At 39.6% G+C, this 19,241-nt stretch overlaps 1 protein-coding gene across 4 annotated transcripts in view; it reads right to left on the reverse strand.

Annotated features, from left to right (window-relative positions):
* The window catches only part of SLC26A7 (solute carrier family 26 (anion exchanger), member 7), a 170,217-nt gene that overhangs the window by 141,544 nt on the left and 9,432 nt on the right, over nt 1-19,241 (reverse strand). For 3 of the 4 annotated variants that reach the window (XR_827212.1, XM_010861993.1, XM_010861978.1), the window contains exons 1-2: nt 12,694-12,957; nt 12,224-12,526 (exon numbers count right to left, since the gene is read on the reverse strand). Coding sequence is in view for 3 of the 4 variants with exons in the window: in XM_010861993.1 (XP_010860295.1) it covers nt 12,224-12,416 (193 nt within the window). In the remaining variant the exon portion in view is untranslated. Of the gene's footprint in view, nt 1-12,223; nt 12,527-12,693; nt 12,958-19,241 lie in introns of those variants that run through there. The other variant, XM_010861984.1, reaches the window with a different exon arrangement.

Below are 19,241 nucleotides of genomic sequence, written 5' to 3' on the forward strand. Positions count from 1 at the left end.
AAAGTGAAAGAGGAGAGGGAAAAAGTTGGCTTAAAGCTCAACATTCAGAAAACTAAGATCATGGCATCTGGTCCCATCACTTCGTGGCAAATAGATGGGGAAACAGTGGAAACAGTGTCAGACTTTATTTTCTGGGGCTCCAAAATCACCGCAGATGGTGATTACCGCCATGAAATTAAAAGATGTTTACTCCTTGGAAGGAAAGTTATGACCAACCTAGATAGCATATTCAAAAGCAGAGACATTACTTTGCCAACAAAGGTCCATCTAGTCAAGGCTATGGTTTTTCCAGTGGTCATGTATGGATGTGAGAGTTGGACTGTGAAGAAAGCTGAGCGCCGAAGAATTTTTGCTTTTGAACTGTGTTGTTGGAGAAGACTCTTGAGAGTCCCTTGGACTGCAAGGATATCCAACCAGTCTATTCTAAAGGAGACCAGTCCTGGGTGTTCTTAGAAGGACTGATGCTAAAGCTGAAACTCCAGTACTTTGGCCACCTCATGAGAAGAGTTGACACATTGGAAAAGACCCTGATGCTGGGAGGGGTTGGGTGGGGGCAGGAGGAGAAGGGGACGACAGAGGATGAGATGGCTGGATAGCATCACCGACTTGATGGACATGAGTTTGGGTGAACTCCAGAAGTTGGTGTTGGAAAGGGAGGCCTGGCATGCTGCAATTCATGGGGTCACAGAGAGTCAGACACAACTGAGCAACTGAACTGAACTGAACTGAACTGTATAATCATAAGGGATTTCGTTTAGGTCATACCTGAATGGCCTAGTGGTTTTCCCTACTGTCTTCAATTTAAGTATGAATTTTGCAATAGAGAGTTCATGATCTGAGCTACAGTTAGCTTTCAATCTTGTTTTTGCTGACTATGTAGAGTGTCCATCTTCAGCTGCAAAGAATACAATTAATTTGTTTTTGGTATTGACTATCTGGTGATGTCCTTGTGTATAGTCATCTCTTGGGTTGCTGGAAGAGGGAAATATTTGCTATGACCAGTGCATTCTCTTGGCAAAACTCTGTTAGCCTTTGCCCTGCTTCATTCTGTATTCCAAGTCCAAATTTGCCTGTTACTCCAGGGATTTCTTGACTTCCTACTTTTGTATTCCAGTTCCCTATGTTGAAAATGACATCTTTTTTTTTTTTTTTTTTTGGTGTTAGTTTCTGAAGGTCTTGTATGTCATCATAAAACCACTCAATATTAGGTTCTTTGGCATTAGTGGTTGGGGTATAGACTTGGCCACTGTGATATTGAGGTTTGCCTTGGAAGTGAACCAAGATCATCTGTTGTTTTAGAGATTGCACTGAAGTACTCAATCTCAGACTCTTTTGTGAATGTGAAAGCTACTCCATTTCTTCTAAGAGATTCATGCCCATAGTAGTAGATATGATGGTCATCTGATTTAAATTCACCCATTCCCATTCATTTTAGTTCACTGATTCCTAAAATGTTGATGTTCTCTCTTGCCATCTCCTGTTTGACCACTTCTAATTTACCGTGATTCATGGACCTAAGTTTCCAACTTCCTATGCAATATTGTTTTTCACAGCATCTGACTTTGCTTTCACCACCAGACACATCCACAACTGGGTGTCATTTCTGCTTTGGCTCAGCCTCTTCATTACTTCTGAAACTATTTCTCCGCTCTTCTCTAGTAGTATACTGGACACCTACTGAGCTGGTGGGGGTCGAGGAGGGTGTTGTTCATCTTTCAGTGTCATATCTTTTTATCTTTTCATACAGTTCATGGCCTTCTCAAGGCAAGAATGCTGAAGTGGTATCTTATAATCTTACAATACCAGGTATCTTTAGCTATTCAAGTCTTGCCAGTTTTTTTTTTAAGACTGTCACTTTTTTCTCTATGTTCACCCAATTTTTATCACCAAATATTAATTTCATGTCATTCTTATTAGATAAGATTGTACATTCTTCATTTTTCCAAATAAAAACACAATATTATTTGGCAGCTCCCTGGATTTATACAAACTACTCAGAAAGTGGCTGAAACTAATATTTTGCAAATTTTCATTAAGAAAATGTTCCGACCCTTGCATTCCCACACCAGAATATCCTCAAGGTTGAAATAATAAGATCATATTCTCATATATTTTTGTACAAATTTGAGACAGGGAAAAACAAGGCCCTTGTGGGCTAGATTATTGCCTTTTTGTTCTCTCTTTCCAAAAACATAGCAAAAGCCTGTATTTTTTCAAGTACTTTTAAAAAACAGAAATGAATAAAGAACCCTAGAAGACACATTAGTATTCTTAAAAACAAAATAATTAGGTAGTAGTAGGTTCTCCCAAGAATTACATATTAAAAAATCGAACACAAATTGTATGGGTAATGAGAAACATTATTTCCCTCTGGCAACTGTTTATGGTGGTCTTAGCACTGTTATTAATAAACCACAATGTGATCAGCTGTCTGGTTCACTGCATCAATGGGCTCAGGGTTAAGTGATATTAAGAATGGATCTCCCAGGGTAAATTTGCATCTATCCAATAAATATAGCTGTATGAAAACAAAATTCCTATAGATATACATTCTCTTGGTTCACAAACAAGAACTGTTAAAGATCATTGGTTCTAATCACTAGACAGGTTAAGGCAATAGGTTCATCCTATAACATATTGTACAGATGAAATTTCACAAGAGTGAAAATAAAGAATTATCATGGTCAAAAAGCTTCATGATCAACAGATCTATGAGCTTAAATATTGGAAACAGTAAGAGATTAAGTCTATGGAGAAGAGTATCCACCAAAAGAGTGGGCACAGGTAAGCCCTATCCTATCATTTGAGTTATGATTTTTTTACCATCAAGAAACATTTGAGCACCTACTATGTGCCAAATACATTGATAGGAGCTGAAAGGATTTCTTAGGACTCAGGACATTTATCGCTAAAACCAGAACGATTGGTCATCCTAGACTATAAACAGTCTACACCTTCAAAGAACTAATAGCCTAGAAGAAAAGTCAAATATAAATCAAAAACAACGTGACAGTGTTAGTGAAGTGGATAAGTGAGGGTACCGTGGGAAAGCAAAATAAGGTATCTATCAAGTACTTTCTGAAAATCCATAGTTCTCAACCCTAGCTGCTCATTTTACTCTATTTTTATCATCACTTGAGGAAGCTGAGGTGCAAAACATTAAATGATTTGCCCTAAATTCTCAGAGATTTTTATTTAACTGGGATAGGGTTGGGGCACGGGTATTTTTTCAAGTGCCAAAAGAGATTAAAATATGCAAGCAAGGTTGAGAACTACTAACCTAACCCAGGTTAAGTATGCGAAAATATACTCAGATAAAGAGGGTGAGGGGAGAAAGATTGTCCATTTAGGAGGAAGCAGTACGTGCAAATGTCCTGAGGCAAAACAAGTATGGCCCTTTAGAACACTAAGATCCGTTCAGAGCAGCCAGAGCATACGGTGAAAGCATGACCCTTTAGAACACTAAGATCTGCTCAGAGCAGCCAGATTAGAACACTAAGATCCGCTCAGAGCAGCCAGAACATAGGATGAAAACAAGATGAGTGAGATCCAGGTACTAAAGGGCCTTGAAAAACCTTTTCATGAGTTCATGCCTGTGTAAAAAGAGAAAAGTTGGCTATTTATAGTCCACTTTTTATATAAATATCTTGTTTTTCTGAATGCCTTGATGGGTTTGGACAATCAAGGTGTCTTTGAGCTGAGTTTGATAACTTCCTACTCTAGACCTGAAGAGGATGAATAACAGCAATGAAGCAGAATTAATGTAAAAGCATAGGGGATATCGGGGATTATGGCAAATTGCAAAGCCCAAGCCCACAGAAAGGGTGCAGGCACCACTCAACTTCGGCCTGTTATTTCCATTCAGGAATATTTGCTGTTAGATAATTAGATTTAAATAAAGGGGAAAAACGCTCAATTTTAAAATGAGACAGCCACTTCATTCTTACTAGAGCTCTTGGTACTTGCCATCTGTTCTTCCCCAGGAGCATACTGGACACCTTCCAACATGGGGGGCTCAGCCAGCATCACATCTTTTTGCCTTTTTATACCATCCATGGGATTCTCCAGGCAAGAATGCTGGAGTGGGTTGCCATTTCCTTCTCCACCCCAGTGAACCATGTTTTGTCAAAATTCTTCCCTTTGTCCCATCCATTTGGTGTGGCCCTGCCTGGCACAGCTCATGGTTTCATTGAGTTGTGCAAGCCCCTTTGCTATAACAAGGCTGTGATCTGTGAAGGGGTGAGCCACCTCTGCCATGTGGTAAAAGCTATTTATTGTTTATTGAATTCGCAGGCCAGTATTAAAGCACGTCTCTCCTCTGTCCCTCACCCTAAGCTAGTCTAGCAGGGGGCCTGAGCAGTTTTCAAGGGAAAGAACAGGAGCTCTGGTGTAGGTACTGCTTCCCCCTGCCACACTCCTCTCCCCTCTCAGCCAGAATCTCCGGGTTTTATTTTATCAAGGAAGCTGACATGTCATCATGGATGGGGCAGACTCAGGGGCTGATGTGCAGTGTGCCTCTCAGTGTCATTCCTAGTCCCGCTCAGGTTATGTCTGCTGTACTCAAGGCAAACTGGAGAACAGAAGACAGCGAGGGATGCGGGGTGGAGCCTGGTAGATTTATATTTCAGTCTCTCTTAGCAGTACTGAGGGCAAGATACCCAATTCTGAACCTCAGTCTCCTCTTCTCATGAAAATGAATATGAATATAAAGTATATATATCTATCTTGATGGGTTTAGAAAATTGGAGACAATTTGTGTAACATTTAAATTGGAATGACACTCAAATGCATAGTTAAGGTGACTGGAAGTAACACAACTTAAACCTAATTAACAACAAAGTGTTTGCACGTGCAAGTGAAAAGTCAGAAGTGTACTAGCCATCATCAGGACTCAGTGTCTCTCTACTGTTCCCTTTGCTGTGTTGGCTTCATTTCCAGGCTTTCGAAGCTGAGGGAAGATGTAGAGGAATGTCATCCTTACTGTCAGTAGTCCCAGCACAAAGGAAGATGCCTTTTCCTTTTTTTCCTCAAAGGTTCTGCACATGTTCCAAGATCCAGACTGACTGGGCCACTCTCAGGTGACATGTATTGCCATCACCATTTTTCAATAAGAAATGACTGGTTTGTGGTATAGTAAACCCTTCTTGTGCCTAGAGGAGAAAACGTCACGACTGAACCAGTAACTGACCTGGTGAATGGAACAGTGCTCGTTATCAACATGAGCCACAAGTCTTCACCTGGACTAATAACTGTCTGGATGCAACTGTCAACACTGTCCCACATTACGATCTGGGACAATTGAAAAAAGAAGAATCACAATGTCCTCCATGTCTGGGAACTCCTCCTGGGAAATCTGATTTCCCAGTTTGAGTTGAGACTCAGGTACCAATGTTCTTTTAGTCACCAAGCTGGCTCCAAAGGGTCCCCAAAATTGAGAATCCTGGTTGAGGGATACTTATTTTGCTGATCAGCCTAGAGCCAAAGTTAGAACCTCACTTAAACCGTGTATACCAAAAATGGAAGGGGCAGGGGGGTTGTTCCTTAAAACAAATCCAAGAACTACTAAGAACAATTCTTGTATTATTACTAAAAGTAATTAATTACAAAAATTACTAAAAGCAGGGATGGATCCTGGCTGGCAAAAACAGGATAATTTGTATTTTATATTTTATATTGTACTATTATATAGGCCACATACCTTATCTGCACAACCACTGCCAATCTATTTTGTTGCAAACCTTCCCAAGTTTTCAACACTCTAAAATGGAAAGTCTTGGTTCTTCCATGTGAACTGGTCTAAATATTACAGGGAGTATTATTCTAACTGCAGAAATATAAAAGTAACCTTTTAACACATAAATCATCATTAATTTACATTTAAGAAAGAAAGAAAATCAGAAATGCTGGATGAAGCCCAAAGCTTTGGGTGAGAGCATGCATCATGGGATGAGAGAAAATGGAGAAGTGAAAAACCAGCAGTGTTCCTTGCTCCTAGGTACATTTTTATGGAGGTCAGGGAAAGTATGAGTGAGTGAGTGAATGAAAGTTGCTCAGTCATGTCCGACTCTTAGCGACCCCATAGACTATACAGTCCTTGGAATTCTCCAGGCCAGAATACTGAAGTGGGTAGCCTTTCCCTTCTCCAGGCAATCTTCCCAACCCAGGTCTCCCACATTGCAGGCAGATTCTTTACCAGCTGAGCCACAAGGGAAGCCCCAGGGCAAGTATACTTTAGATTTATTTAGCAATATTTGGCTGCCATTGTTCTTAGAGAAGAGAATAGTTACCATTCAATAAATATAACAAATCATTATAATTTCTCTAAACTATCATCTACATGTTTATAATGATTAAGAGGTTAGAGATATGTAGCTAATGCTACGTCTCTTAATCTTCAAGGCTGAAACCACGCAGGGAAAATTCTCAGACAAGCCTTTAATTTTCACAGTGAATGCTTCCAGGAATTCCACTTACTGTTCCACATGTCACTAAGCTGCCCTCAGGAGTACAAAGAAGATCAGCTTCCACATATTTTGGTACCAGTAATGCCACAAGTTCTGCATTATTATAAGGAACGTCCATCCTTTGTCTGTGGCCCAGAACACTGTGGTTTGAACATCAGAGAGCCCTATGGCAGCATAAAACTTTCATGATTTGGCAACAAAAATTCTAGGTGATCCCACGGAATGCAAGTCAAAACATTCTCATATTCGTCCTCAGTGTATTAGGTACTTATATGGTAAGTCATGCATTTTAGGTCTCCACCCTGTCCCAATGCTTGAGTTTTCAGTTTGAAAAAAAAAAAAAAATTTCCCTCAAGAGGTCATCCAGGGTAGAATGTGAACTAAAGTATTTATACTCTAGGAGTTTTATACTGCTTAACTTGCCAACCATGTCGGTGACATGTTTAAATTAATGACATTCTCTAGAACGTTTGTTGATCCTCAAACTACATTCTGCAGCGAGATGTCAATTAAAGAACATTTTGGTACATGCCAGCTATAATGGTTTTCACCTGATGTTAGTGATGAGTGCTCCCAATGTTTTTAATATTTTAAAAAACACACAAATCATTTCTAAGAAATATTTGAACATGGTGAAAGAATGACCTAAAGTTCCTTTTCTTTTTTTCATTAAAATGAGCACATCTACCTTTATGCTTTTACCTTGGGGAGGAAATATTTTGGGGATCCCTTTAGCAATCTTGTATAGTCTATAAACTCCTTTCCAGAATACTTTCTTAAAATAAGTAAAAGAAAATAGAATTATAGAGAATTATAGAATTATAAAGAAATGAAGTCTATTAAAATATATTGACGCAGGTTCACAGACCTGAAGTTCCTGTTGATTTAAGGACTTAATCTTTGTGTGTGTGTGTGTGTGTGTGTGTGTGTGTGTGCGCGCGCACGCGCACGCATGCTCTTGCACACTAAGTCACTTCAGTCATGTCCGACTCTTTGCGACCCTATGGACTGTAGCCTGCCAGACTCCTCTGTACATGGGATTTTCTAGGCATGAATACTGGAGTGGGCTGCCCACCTTGAGTGGATCTTCCCGACCCAGGGATTGAACCTGCGCCTCTCACATCTCCTGCGTTGGCAGGCAGGTTCCTTGCTGCTAGCGCCACCTTGGGGTCAGTCGTTTCAGCCGCTCAGTCGCGTCCGGCTCTTTGCGACCCCATGGGCTGCGCACACCAGGCCTCCCTGCCCATCACCAACATTGCCACTTGGAAGTTCCCTCTCAAAGATTTTATTCAAGAGGGAGTTCAAGGCATTTCAACAAAACATGTTAGCAAGTGCCTTGTCAGAGGAGACAGATTCACACTTAGCGGGAAACTAGGAGAAAGGGTGGCAGCAGATGTGTGAATGATGGGGACTGCGGCAAAATTTAAAGCACATGCCCTGTCTACAGAGGGAGCCAAAAGATTTTTCCCACATGGAAACATAAGACCCTTATGGCCATCTGTTTCCCTTTTGCAAGAGAAGCCAGACATCTAGATTTTCATCTAGATGGGTTAATGTTGGCTCGAGAAAAAATTAAACACGGGGACAAAGGGAACGCAGGTAAACCTTTTATCATATTTGTCTGGGGGGCTACAAGTTTATAAATTCAGAAAAGTAACGAGAATTGGAAGAAATTAATTTTTCATATTTTAATGTATCTTTTACTATCAGTATCTTTATTACTTTTATTTTTAAAATATAAAAATAAATTTAAATTTCCCTTCCGAGAGTGGCAGCAAGATACCGTAAAATAAAAAAAGTCTCTAGGAGGCAAACTGCTTCCAAATGATTCCAAGAAACATTTACTGAAAACCTGTGTCTATGCACCAGGTAATATATAAACCGGTGAGAGTATAAAGATTAAAACATTCTTTCCAAAGCTTACCCACCAGTGCATAAAGAATTGTACCAAAAGAATACAATACAATCTGTTAAGGCCAATCATAGAGATACATAAAAAGTACAAAGGGAGTAGGAGATACATCTTTCCAGAAGATTGGCAGGGATTCTCAGAGGAAAGATCTCTTTGAGTAGACCTTTGTATTAAGGGGCCCAGATTTTTAATGATCTAACAGATTATTCTAAAGAATTGGGCTTTATCCCAGTGGAAACAGAGGGTCACGGAAGAATTCTGAACGTAGAACTGATATGGTTAGATACAGCATGGAATGGCCTACATGAGGAGACAGACAATGAAGACCCACAAGATTATGGTTTCAATAGTTTAGGGGTCCAGGGCGGTAGCAGGGGACATGAAGTGAGATTGCTTGGTTGGAAAGATATTTAGGAAACAGAAACACCAGGACCTGGTGGGTGATTGTACCCTGGCAGGTATAGTAGCGAAAGAGAGGGAGGAGCTGAGAATGACTTGAGACTATATAAGAGGCAGTCTAGTACAAAGCTTGGTGGGAAGGGGAGCACATAGTCCCTGGAGCCTGACTACTTGGGTTAAAATCCTGTCACTTCTAACTCACTTACTATGTAACTTTAATCAATTACTTATCCTCTGTGAGCCTCAGTTTTGTATATATGTCAAGTGTTCTTTTGTGCCTAAAAATTAGCTGTTATTATTTATTATTATAATTCTGGTAAGGATGGTGGGTTCATTCAGTTTGTTTCTTCCAGAAGACTAGCGCTGCATTTGTAATGCTTTCAGGCAATTCTAGGTTTGTCTAGTTGAATATATGGATCTCTGGTTGAGAAGAAAGTACAGTGATGATGGCTAGAGCCTCTTACACAGATGAAATAGCCTGAGGCATTTTCAGAGAAGGCCCAGGGTTTGAATCAACTCCAGGATGCTAGTGTTTAATGGGTAGATAGAGTAGGAGCCATGCTGGGAAAGACTGAGGGCAAGAGGAGATGCGGTGACATATGAGATGGTTGGATGGCATCACTGACAATGACATGAGTTTGAGCAAACTCCAGGAGATGGTGAAGGACAGGGAAGCCTGGAGCACTGCAGTTCCTGGGGTTGCAAAGAGTTGGACACGACTGAGTGACTGAACAACAACAGAGGAGGCAAAATCTGCAAAAGCTAATAATGAGAGAAGGCCAGAGAGGTAGTAGAAGGTGAACAGAAAAGCAATGTCTAAAGCTCAAGAGAGGAAATGATTTTAGAGAGAGTACAGTCAACACAGAAAATACTGCATACTACACGCTGACTAACAAGCATTTATATGTAACAATTGGGAAATCTTTAATAAAGTAATTTAAAATGGCTCCTTGATAGTTGACATATAGAAAAGACTCAAATTTTAGTTTCCATTAACCTTAATTTTAATTGCATATATTGAGAAAGAAGAATTAAAAAAAAAACAAGTAGGCTCCTCTATCCATGGGATTCTCTTGGCCAGAATAATGGAATGGGTTGCTCTGCCCTCCTCCAGGGGATCTTCCCAACCCAGGGATCGAAACTGCATCTCTTAGGTCTTTACCACTAGCGCCACCTAGGAAGCCCAAACCCAAAGGTAATTTACAGGGAAGGACATTTGCACCTTTCCCAAGAAATGCCTTCTGTTACTAAGACTGGAATTATGAAAAGGTCTACTTATTTTGGCAGTGTAGAGCATAAAGCATAAAATGTTGAGTGTTACCATTACAATCAAGTCCTGACTCTACCACTTATCAAGTATAAGGTCCAGAGAAAATTATTTACTTGTGTGAGTTTCCACTTTCTCAAGTGGGAAATGGAGGACCACTGTCACTTAGGATTTTGTTGGGACAGGAGAAGATATTGCACATAAGGGATTTAGCACAAGGCCCCTTACAACAAATAGTAGCTTATGATATTTACCCATGGTGGGTAATCATGAGAAAGTTTGAGGATTGTTTTTAAAGAATAAGTACTTTTGGAAGAATTCAGTTCAGTTCAGTCGCTCAGTCGTGTCCAACTCTTAGCGACCCCAAGGACTGCAGCATGCCAGGCCTCCCTGTCCATCAGCAACTCCTGTCCAGAATTGGGCTTTCCATACACCAACAAAAACCTTTACGCTCTTTCTAGCAGTGTAGCCTTCCTTGCCCAATCACTGGGAGTCTTCTAGGAGAATCAAGAGCCAGATCCATAATTTCCAAGACACAAGAGTTGAGTAAGCTTTGTGCTTCTCATCAATTGGGGGCTGGCCAACATATTTCTTCATAACCAGTAAAATGCATGACTCATTAAACAAAACACCTCAATTTCCATACCCAAAGAAAAGTCATACAATCAACTACCAAAGACAGATACATGAAAATACTAATAATATATCACAGGTATCTTTATCATATCCCCAAATTTCTAACTAACCTGATATTTCAGAAAGATGAAAAACAAAATTTTTTAAATAATTTCTCTTTTACTTTATAATAAATGAAAGAAAATAAATTCATAAAATATATTGAAACTACCTGGCGAAAGAGCTCTTGTAAATTCATCATCTTAGTTTCAAAGTCCATGGTAGCGCCTCACTTTGAATTTAAAATTGAATAAAAATAATCCTAAAAAATGGCCTAATGTGTTATTTACTTTGCATTTTTATGAAAGACTACTATGCTTTGCTTTTAGCAAACTGGTCATTAAAAATATGAGACTATTCAGGGAAATGGAACCCCAGGAAGTATGATAGTACTATAGATCTTAAAGCAACCAGAGCAGATGTTCCTAATCACACTAAAAACACAAACTCACAAACCAGTTTGTTCCAGCTACAGAATTAGAAAAGTGCATATAATTTAATGGTATGAAAAATAGTTCAAGCCAGGAGGTAGTAAAACTGCAAAAAAATATAAATCTAAAGAGTCTGTGCCAAGGAACATTTTACAAAGTCTCAAGGCTGAAAAATCTTGAGATTTTTCTTGCTACAGGTAGGAAGCTATTACCTGAACTAGTTTTTAAAAATACAATGAATATGTCTTTAAGGTAGGAAGCTATTACCTGAACTAGTTTTTAAAAATACAATGAATATATCTTTGAGGAAAACAAAAAACACAGACACACACACACACACACACACACACGCTGATACACCGCATGCACACCAATTACCTAATAGTTTTTTCCCAGAGAAACATCTATCTAAATCTAGAATATCATTTATAAACAGCTTTGGGAAAGTTAAAATCAGACTTCTCATCAGTTTAAATTTATAATTGAGAAATAAACAGTACACAATGTGATACAGAATTAAATTGGCATGCACAGTAAAATGTAAGCTCTAAGGACAGAGGATTCTCTTTGCAAATAATGATCTTGGCCAAGAGCCTCCTTTATGTACAGAAAGCTCCATTCCTTGCTTACAGCAACCCGCAAGGTTACAACAGGTCACTGTATGCTGCTAATTCGGCTTACAAATGACATGTTCAAGCCAGGTGATATTTTATAGCTGGATTCAGCCTAAGTAGAAAAATTTTCAATAAGGTCAAACTGCAAAAACTCATTGTCCCACAATTACAGATCTTTTACTCATATAGTATGAATTTTAACATTGCAAATATACAATGCCATTAAAAATTGGTTTGATGCTTAATATCTCTCAAAAACAGCAAAAAGAAAGAAAGCAAAAGACAAGTAGGAAAACTTTTGTGTCTTCCTACTTGTGCTTCCACAGATATTCAGTGTGTTTATTCTCCGAAAGTTAATTAAAGTCAATTTTGTTAGTAGACCCTAGGTCACAATACTCTTCCAAGAAAGCAAAGTGATATCTACTGTGTATAAAACAGGAAAATCAAATGCAGTACATTACCTTGTGCTACCTGTTGAACTGCCAGCATCATCCCAGAAACAGTATCCGGAAGCAAGCTTTCTTTCAGACTGTAATGTGTCGCCCACTCCAAAATAGGCAGCCGCCGTCTACACCACTGTTTAAAGTCTTCACAACGGGGGATACGCATCTTGCTCCAGGGCAAGCTTTTCTTTTTCCTCTTTGCCCCCGTCATTTTCAGATTACCTCTTGTAGATTAAACTTCTTTAAACAAGAAAAAAAGTGTTGTAGAACACCTCCCTTCAAAGCCAGGCTCCAAATAGTCTGTGGTTCACAATGTCAAAGCTCTCCGGGAAATAAGAAGAGAGAGATTAACAAAAGCATATGTATATACACACACACATACATACGCAGCCAGGCTGCACGTTTTATTATGGCACAGCTACTTATTCTAGATAAAAGATGCAGATTAAAACCATGAATTTTTATCTGAATGAGATGAGAAGTGGTACCTCTTGTTAGTGTAATATTTTCTGATCTTGGAAAAGTAGTGCATTCAGTATTAAGTTGGTGTAGAGCTCTCTTGCCAGTAATTCCCCTTATACTGACTGTAGTCTTATGTTTTGGCTTATATCCCAGTGGCTAATGAGGTAGTTCTGGGCATGTGTTGCAAGTGGGCTGGGTTATGCTAAAGAAACCAGGAAGCATTCAGCTATTCCTGCCTTCTCCAGACAAACTATGCAAAATCAAAAACCAGAGAGGTTTAGTTGTGCAAGATGTAGTCAGAGAATCTAGATTTACTTCTTTGGGAAGTGGGTATTTTCAGTATATCAAATGACTGCCATTTCTGAAATATTCAGAAACCTAAGAGGCTTTGCTAAATGCTCTTATCTTTTTTTCCCCTGGGAGAGGAGATTTTCATTCATACAGAAACATTCAGACAGCCTCTGCCCAGTCTGGCAACAGAATAGCCAGTTCTCATAAACAAACAGAAATTTCATTTCATGGGCTAAGAAAATAAGCTTACATTGAACAATTATTTGTGGCAATATTTCTTCTTTGTGTCTGAATGGTTCACTCAGTTTTCTCTATTTTTCCAAGTCATATAATTCTCACACTTAGCACTATCCTAACTGAAATTTCTCAGGAATAACATATGGTTCATAATATTGTTTGAAGAGTTCCCAACATTTTTTATGATTCTGCCCTCTTTTCACATGACTTTTGGGGGGTTTCTCTGTTTCAGAAAGGATGTTACATTTAATAATGGAATAGTCAGGCTGTCAAAGACCTTTATTTTATCATTGTAAGGCCTAGCTCCAAAAAGAAAAGGCCTGCATTTATGAAGACTGTGCCATTTGAATTAAACCGAAGAGCTAATACATTAACAAAAAATGTGAAGCCAACAAGAATAGCATGTACATAGTTTGCTGCAGCCCTTTCAATGCCTATTTGACCAGAGTAGAGATCTGTCTGGAAGTCTTTAAAATAACAAAATATTGCTACTTGGATACCTTGGATACTTCCAGTGTCTCTGGCTGTAATTTTTCCCATTGTTTTTAAGTTAAGGTGAAGAGCTATTCTCTCAGTTCAGTTCAGTTCAGTCGCTCAGTCATGTCCGACTCGTTGAGACCCCATGAATAGCAGCACGCCAGGCCTCCCTGTCCATCACCAACTCCCGGAGTTCACCCAAACTCATGTCCATCGAGTTGGTGATGCCATCCAGCCATCTCATCCTCTGTCGTCCCCTTCTCCTCCTGCCCCCAATCCCTCCCAGCATCAGAGTCTTTTCCAATGAGTCAACTCTTCCCATGAGGTAACCGAAGTACTGGAGTTTCAGCTTTAGCATCAGTCCTTCCAATGAACACCCAGGACTGATCTCCTTTAGAATGGACTGGTTGGATCTCCTTGCAGTCCAGGGGACTTTCAAGAGTCTTCCCCAACACAACAATTCCAAAGCATCAATTCTTCGGTGCTCAGCTTTCTTCACAGTCTAACTCTCACATCCATACATGACCACTGGAAAAACCACAGCCTTGACTAGATGGACCTTTGTGGGCAGAGTAATGTCTCTGCTTTTGAATATGCTGTCTAAGTTGGTCATAACTTTCCTTCCAAGGAGTGAGCGTCTTTTAATTTCATGGCTGCAATCACCATCTGCAGCAATTTGGAGCACCCAAAAAATAGTCTCTCACTGTTTCCCTCTATTTGTCATGAAGTGATGGGACTGGATGCCATGATCTTTGTTTTCTGAATGTTGAGCTTTCAGCTCACTTTCATCAAGAGGCTCTTTAGTTCCTCTTCACTTTCTGCCATAAGGGTGGTGTCATCTACACATCTGCATATCTAAGGTTATTGATATTTCTCCCGGCAATCTTGATTCCAGCTTGTGCTTCTTCCAGCCCAGCGTTTCTCATGATGTACTCTGCATAGAAGTTAAATAAGCAGGGTGACAATATACAGCCTTGACGAACTTCTTTTCCTACTTGGAACCAGTCTGTTGTTCCATGTCCAGTTCTAACTGTTGCTTCCTGACCTGCATACTGGTTTCTCAAGAGGCAGGTCAGGTGGTCTGGTATTCCCATTTCTTGAAGAATTTTCCACAGTTTGTTGTGTTCCACACAGTCAAAGGCTTTGGCATAGTCAATAAAGCAGAAATAGATGTTTTTTTCTTGAACTCTCTTGCTTTTTCTATGATCCAGCGGATGTTAGCAACTTGATCTCTGGTTCCTCCTCTGCCTTTTCTAAAACCAGCTTGAACACCCGGAAGTTCACGGTTCACGTATTGCTGAAGCCCGGCTTGAAGAATTTTGAGCATTACTTTACTCTCTCGGTCTTCCACAAATGACATCACTGGCCTTCTATCTGTGCAAAAATACTTTTCTTTTTAAATGCAATGAATCCTAAATATATAGCAATATATGTACAGTTTATTCATAGGTACAGAATAGAATTTTCTTTGTATTTTTCCAGTTGTTTACATATGTTACATTTATGAACATTTCATCAGATTTAGAGTCTCACCACAGACTCATAGTATTTTAGCCCTATTCTTTTAGTGTGAGAGGTAGATTCATCAGATAAGTAAATTCACCTTTAACAGAGACGTTATGTTGCTTTTTCTTCACAAACAGCAATCTAACTTTGTTTTATATACCTCACCCATTACATAAACAAAGAAATTCAGAAGCTATATATAAACTGAGTATTACTACTTTTATAATCAAAATTAATACTAATGATTCTTTTCTCAAAATATATTTAGGTTAAAAATTCAAATCCAAGTTAAGAAATGAAAAAAGTAATTGAAAGCTTAAATACTGAAATAAACAGTCAACACCTATGATTTGTGCAATTTCAATCATGTTAAAAAAAACTTCGTGTTAAATGCCAGTAACAAAGAATTCATATGAACAGAATTTTTGGAATTGAAGATTAATCTATATAGAAACATCTAAGCATATTCGTGCCAACAATTGCTCTAAAACATCCAAAGACCAGGAAGGCTTCCCTGGTGGCTCAGACAGTCAAGAACCTGCCTGCAATTCAGGAGACCTCGGTTTGATCCCTGGGTCGGGAAGATCCTCTGGAGAAGAAATGGCAACCCACTCCAATATTCTTGCCTGAAGAACTCCATCAGTAGAGGAGACAATCTGTGGGACTGCATAAAGTCAGACATGACTAAATAACTAACACTTTCATTTTCATTCTAAGACCAGGAGGGAAAATAATGTTTGATAAAATAGTTCTGAAGTCTCTCAATTAAAAAAAAAAAAAACCTCCTAAAGTTAGAGTAGATCTTTCCTAAAAATATTTTTTAAACTCCAGGTTTTCTTCCAACTCCATGTGCTTAGACATTATTTAAAACATGCCAAAATCTCACTCTAAAGCATGCTATCAAGTGTAGGATTGATTATAATCAGAAACTCAAAAAAAGCTTTTGTGAAGAAATTTATGCACACCCGTGAGACACTCAGAGCACTTTACCTAGCCCATAAAATTCAAAGCTAAACATATTTATTCAAAAATTTCAATGGCTAAAATTAGCTTAAAATTCAGTACTACATATCATCTATATGGGACATCTCTTTCCCAAATGTTCAGGCAACAGCTTTACAAATAAAAAGATGAACTCATTATCCCCATGTAAAACAACAAAAAAATCCTCCTTCCTAGAATATTTTGATCGTTATCTCTGACATGTTTGAACTTCCAGCAATTTTTAATATTACACTCAAACTCATTAGCGTAAACATGTGATCCTTTCTCTACTCTCTACCCTTCCTCTACCAGCTACTTATCGACTCTATTTAAATTAGCAAGTATTTACCGATCAATCACATTTTGCTAGATCGTGTGAAATGCAATAGAAGCATGGGGGAGAGGAAGATATTGTTTATTTTCTAAGGATTATTTAATGCAAAAGGCAGAATAGAATAAATTAACAATCAAGTCAGACAACAAATGTTACAGGAGCTCAGAATGGAGAGTTGCATTCCCACTGAGAAAAAACACTTCCCATCCTGCTTGTATTCTAGCAGATTTGTATACTATCTGCTGCACACCGACTCTTTGGTTTTATACAGATTTCCCTAGTTCCATGTTCCTAGTTTTTTCCCTGTCTGAACACATACTCAGTATGTAACTTTTTAATGAAAATTTCCCTGGCTTCCCTACAGTTCCCTTCTTCCTATATGCCAAAGATCTAGATAACCTTCAGGTTATTCATAGGTGTACAACTGTAGTCATTTTCACTGTCTATTGATTTTCTTGTTTGAAATTTATTGTGTGTGATTTTATCCAGTTTGGCTCATGAGACTGTAAATTATTTGAGTGCAGATATTATTCACATAACTTGGTTTGCCTCTTTGCTGCTGCTGCCGCTAAGTCGCTTCAGTCATGTCTGACTCTGTGCGACCCCATAGACGGCAGTCCACCAGGCTCCCTCGTCCCTAGTATTCTCCAGGCAAGAACACTGGAGTGGGTTGCCATTCCTTCTCCAATACATGAAAGTGAAAAGTGAAAGTGAAGTCGCTCAGTCGTGCCCGACTCTTAGCGACCCCATGGACTGCAGCCCACCAGGCTCCTCCGTCCATGGGATTTTCCAGGCAAGAGTACTGGAGTGGGTTGCCATTGCCTTCTCCGTGATGCAAGCCTCTAGGCTCAGTGAATTCATTCCTTTCTTTTGCACCTCAGCTATCTGAGGCCAAAGCTGTTCTCCTACCTTCTCGCATTCCCCCAGCTCTTCAGCAACCAGTGGTAGAGGGGCAACATGTGCTGGATCACAGTTTGGGGAGCTCTCATCCACATTTGGAGGCCAGAAATCGCTGATGGCTGTGACATTTCTTATTTACTAACATGGAGGGAGATATTTTCATTTCACACAGACTTTCAAATGACCTGCTGCTTACTGTTCCCTCCCAAGGGCAACAATAATAACAGTTTCGTTTTTCTATATCAGGGAGCAAACCCTGAGGTTGGTGAAACAGTCACTTCCCCTGGGGTTAATCAGATGCTGGCAGAGGGAACTTCCAGGACCTAACAGGACCTCAGCCAGGACTGGGCTCCAAGGAGGTCTCTCCCACATCAGAAAAATAACTAATTCCGATTTTCAGACAATCTAATTGTTAGAACATTATTCCTAATTACTGAGCCAATATCTACCATTTAAAATGTCCACTCTTCAGTCTTTATCCTAATTCCTGTCACATGCGCAACTGTTCAGGACTAATTCCTTTAGTGCTATCCCTAAAAAGCTCTGGTTTTTGGTGGTACAGTTTTAGAAATACTGAGACATTTTAACGTGCTGCACATATATGTCATTACGGTCCTAAACAGTGCATTTCATGTTTTACTCATGACAGGCCAAGCAGTATAATAGAATGAGCAAAATTCTAGTCTTTCAGTGCTGATTGCTCATGTAACTTACTTTGTTTTCTTTGATTTAAATAACACTTTCCAGTATGTTTCTTTAACATGTTTTTCCTTCTGCCATTATTCCGTGACTTATTTTGACTTATAACAGGGGTCAAAAGGAGACAGTTCTAGTGAAGTGAAAAAATCACTTCTACTTTCAAATGTATATTTACAAGATCCAAGGCATTTTCAAAGAAAAAGGAGGGAATGGACAGGGAGCAAAGAGAGGGAGGCAGGGCAGAAGGTGTTTCGATGCATGTTTGCATCCCCCTAATATTCGAGAATTGATGCTTTTGAACTGTGGTGTTGGAGAAGACTCTTGAGAGTCCCTTGGACTGCACGGAGATCCAACCAGTCCATTCTCAAGGAGATCAGCCCTGGGATTTCTTTGGAAGGAATGATGCTAAAGCTGAAACTCCAGTACTTTGGCCACCTCATGCGAAGAGTTGACTCATTGGAAAAGACTCTGATGCTGGGAGGGATTGGGGGCAGGAGAAGGGGGCGACAGAGGATGAGATGGCTGAATGGCATCACTGACTCGATGGACGTGAGTCTGAGTGAACTCCGGGAGTTGGTGATGGACAGGGAGGCCTGGCGTGCTGCGACTCATGGGGTCGCAAAGAGTCGGACATGACTGAGTGACTGAACTGAACTGAACTGAACTGAATATTCGAGATGCCAAGGGAACATTACATGCAAAGATAGGCTTAATAAATGACAGAAATGCTAAGGACCTAACAGAAGCACAAGAAGAGGTGGCAAGAATACACAGAAGAACTATACAAAAAAGATCTTCATGACCCAGATAATCATAATGGTGTGATCACTCACCTAGAGCCAGACATCTTGGAATGTGAAGTCGGGTGGGCCTTAGAAAGCATCACTACAAAAAAGCTAGTGGAGGTGATGGAATTCCAGTTGAGCTATTTCAAATCCTGAAAGATGATACTGTGAAAGTGCTGCACTCAATATGCCAGCAAATTTGGAAAACTCAGCAGTGGCCACAGGACTGGAAAAGGTCCGTTTTCATTCCAATCCCAAAGAAAGGCAATGCCAAAGAATGCTCAAACTACCACACAGTTGCACTCATCTCACATGCTAGTAAAGTAATGCTCAAAATTCTCCAAGCCAGGCTTCAGCAATA

This window comes from Bison bison, unplaced genomic scaffold (assembly GCF_000754665.1).
Source record: "Bison bison bison isolate TAMUID 2011002044 unplaced genomic scaffold, Bison_UMD1.0 scf7180017858048, whole genome shotgun sequence".
Lineage (NCBI taxonomy): Eukaryota > Metazoa > Chordata > Mammalia > Artiodactyla > Bovidae > Bison > Bison bison.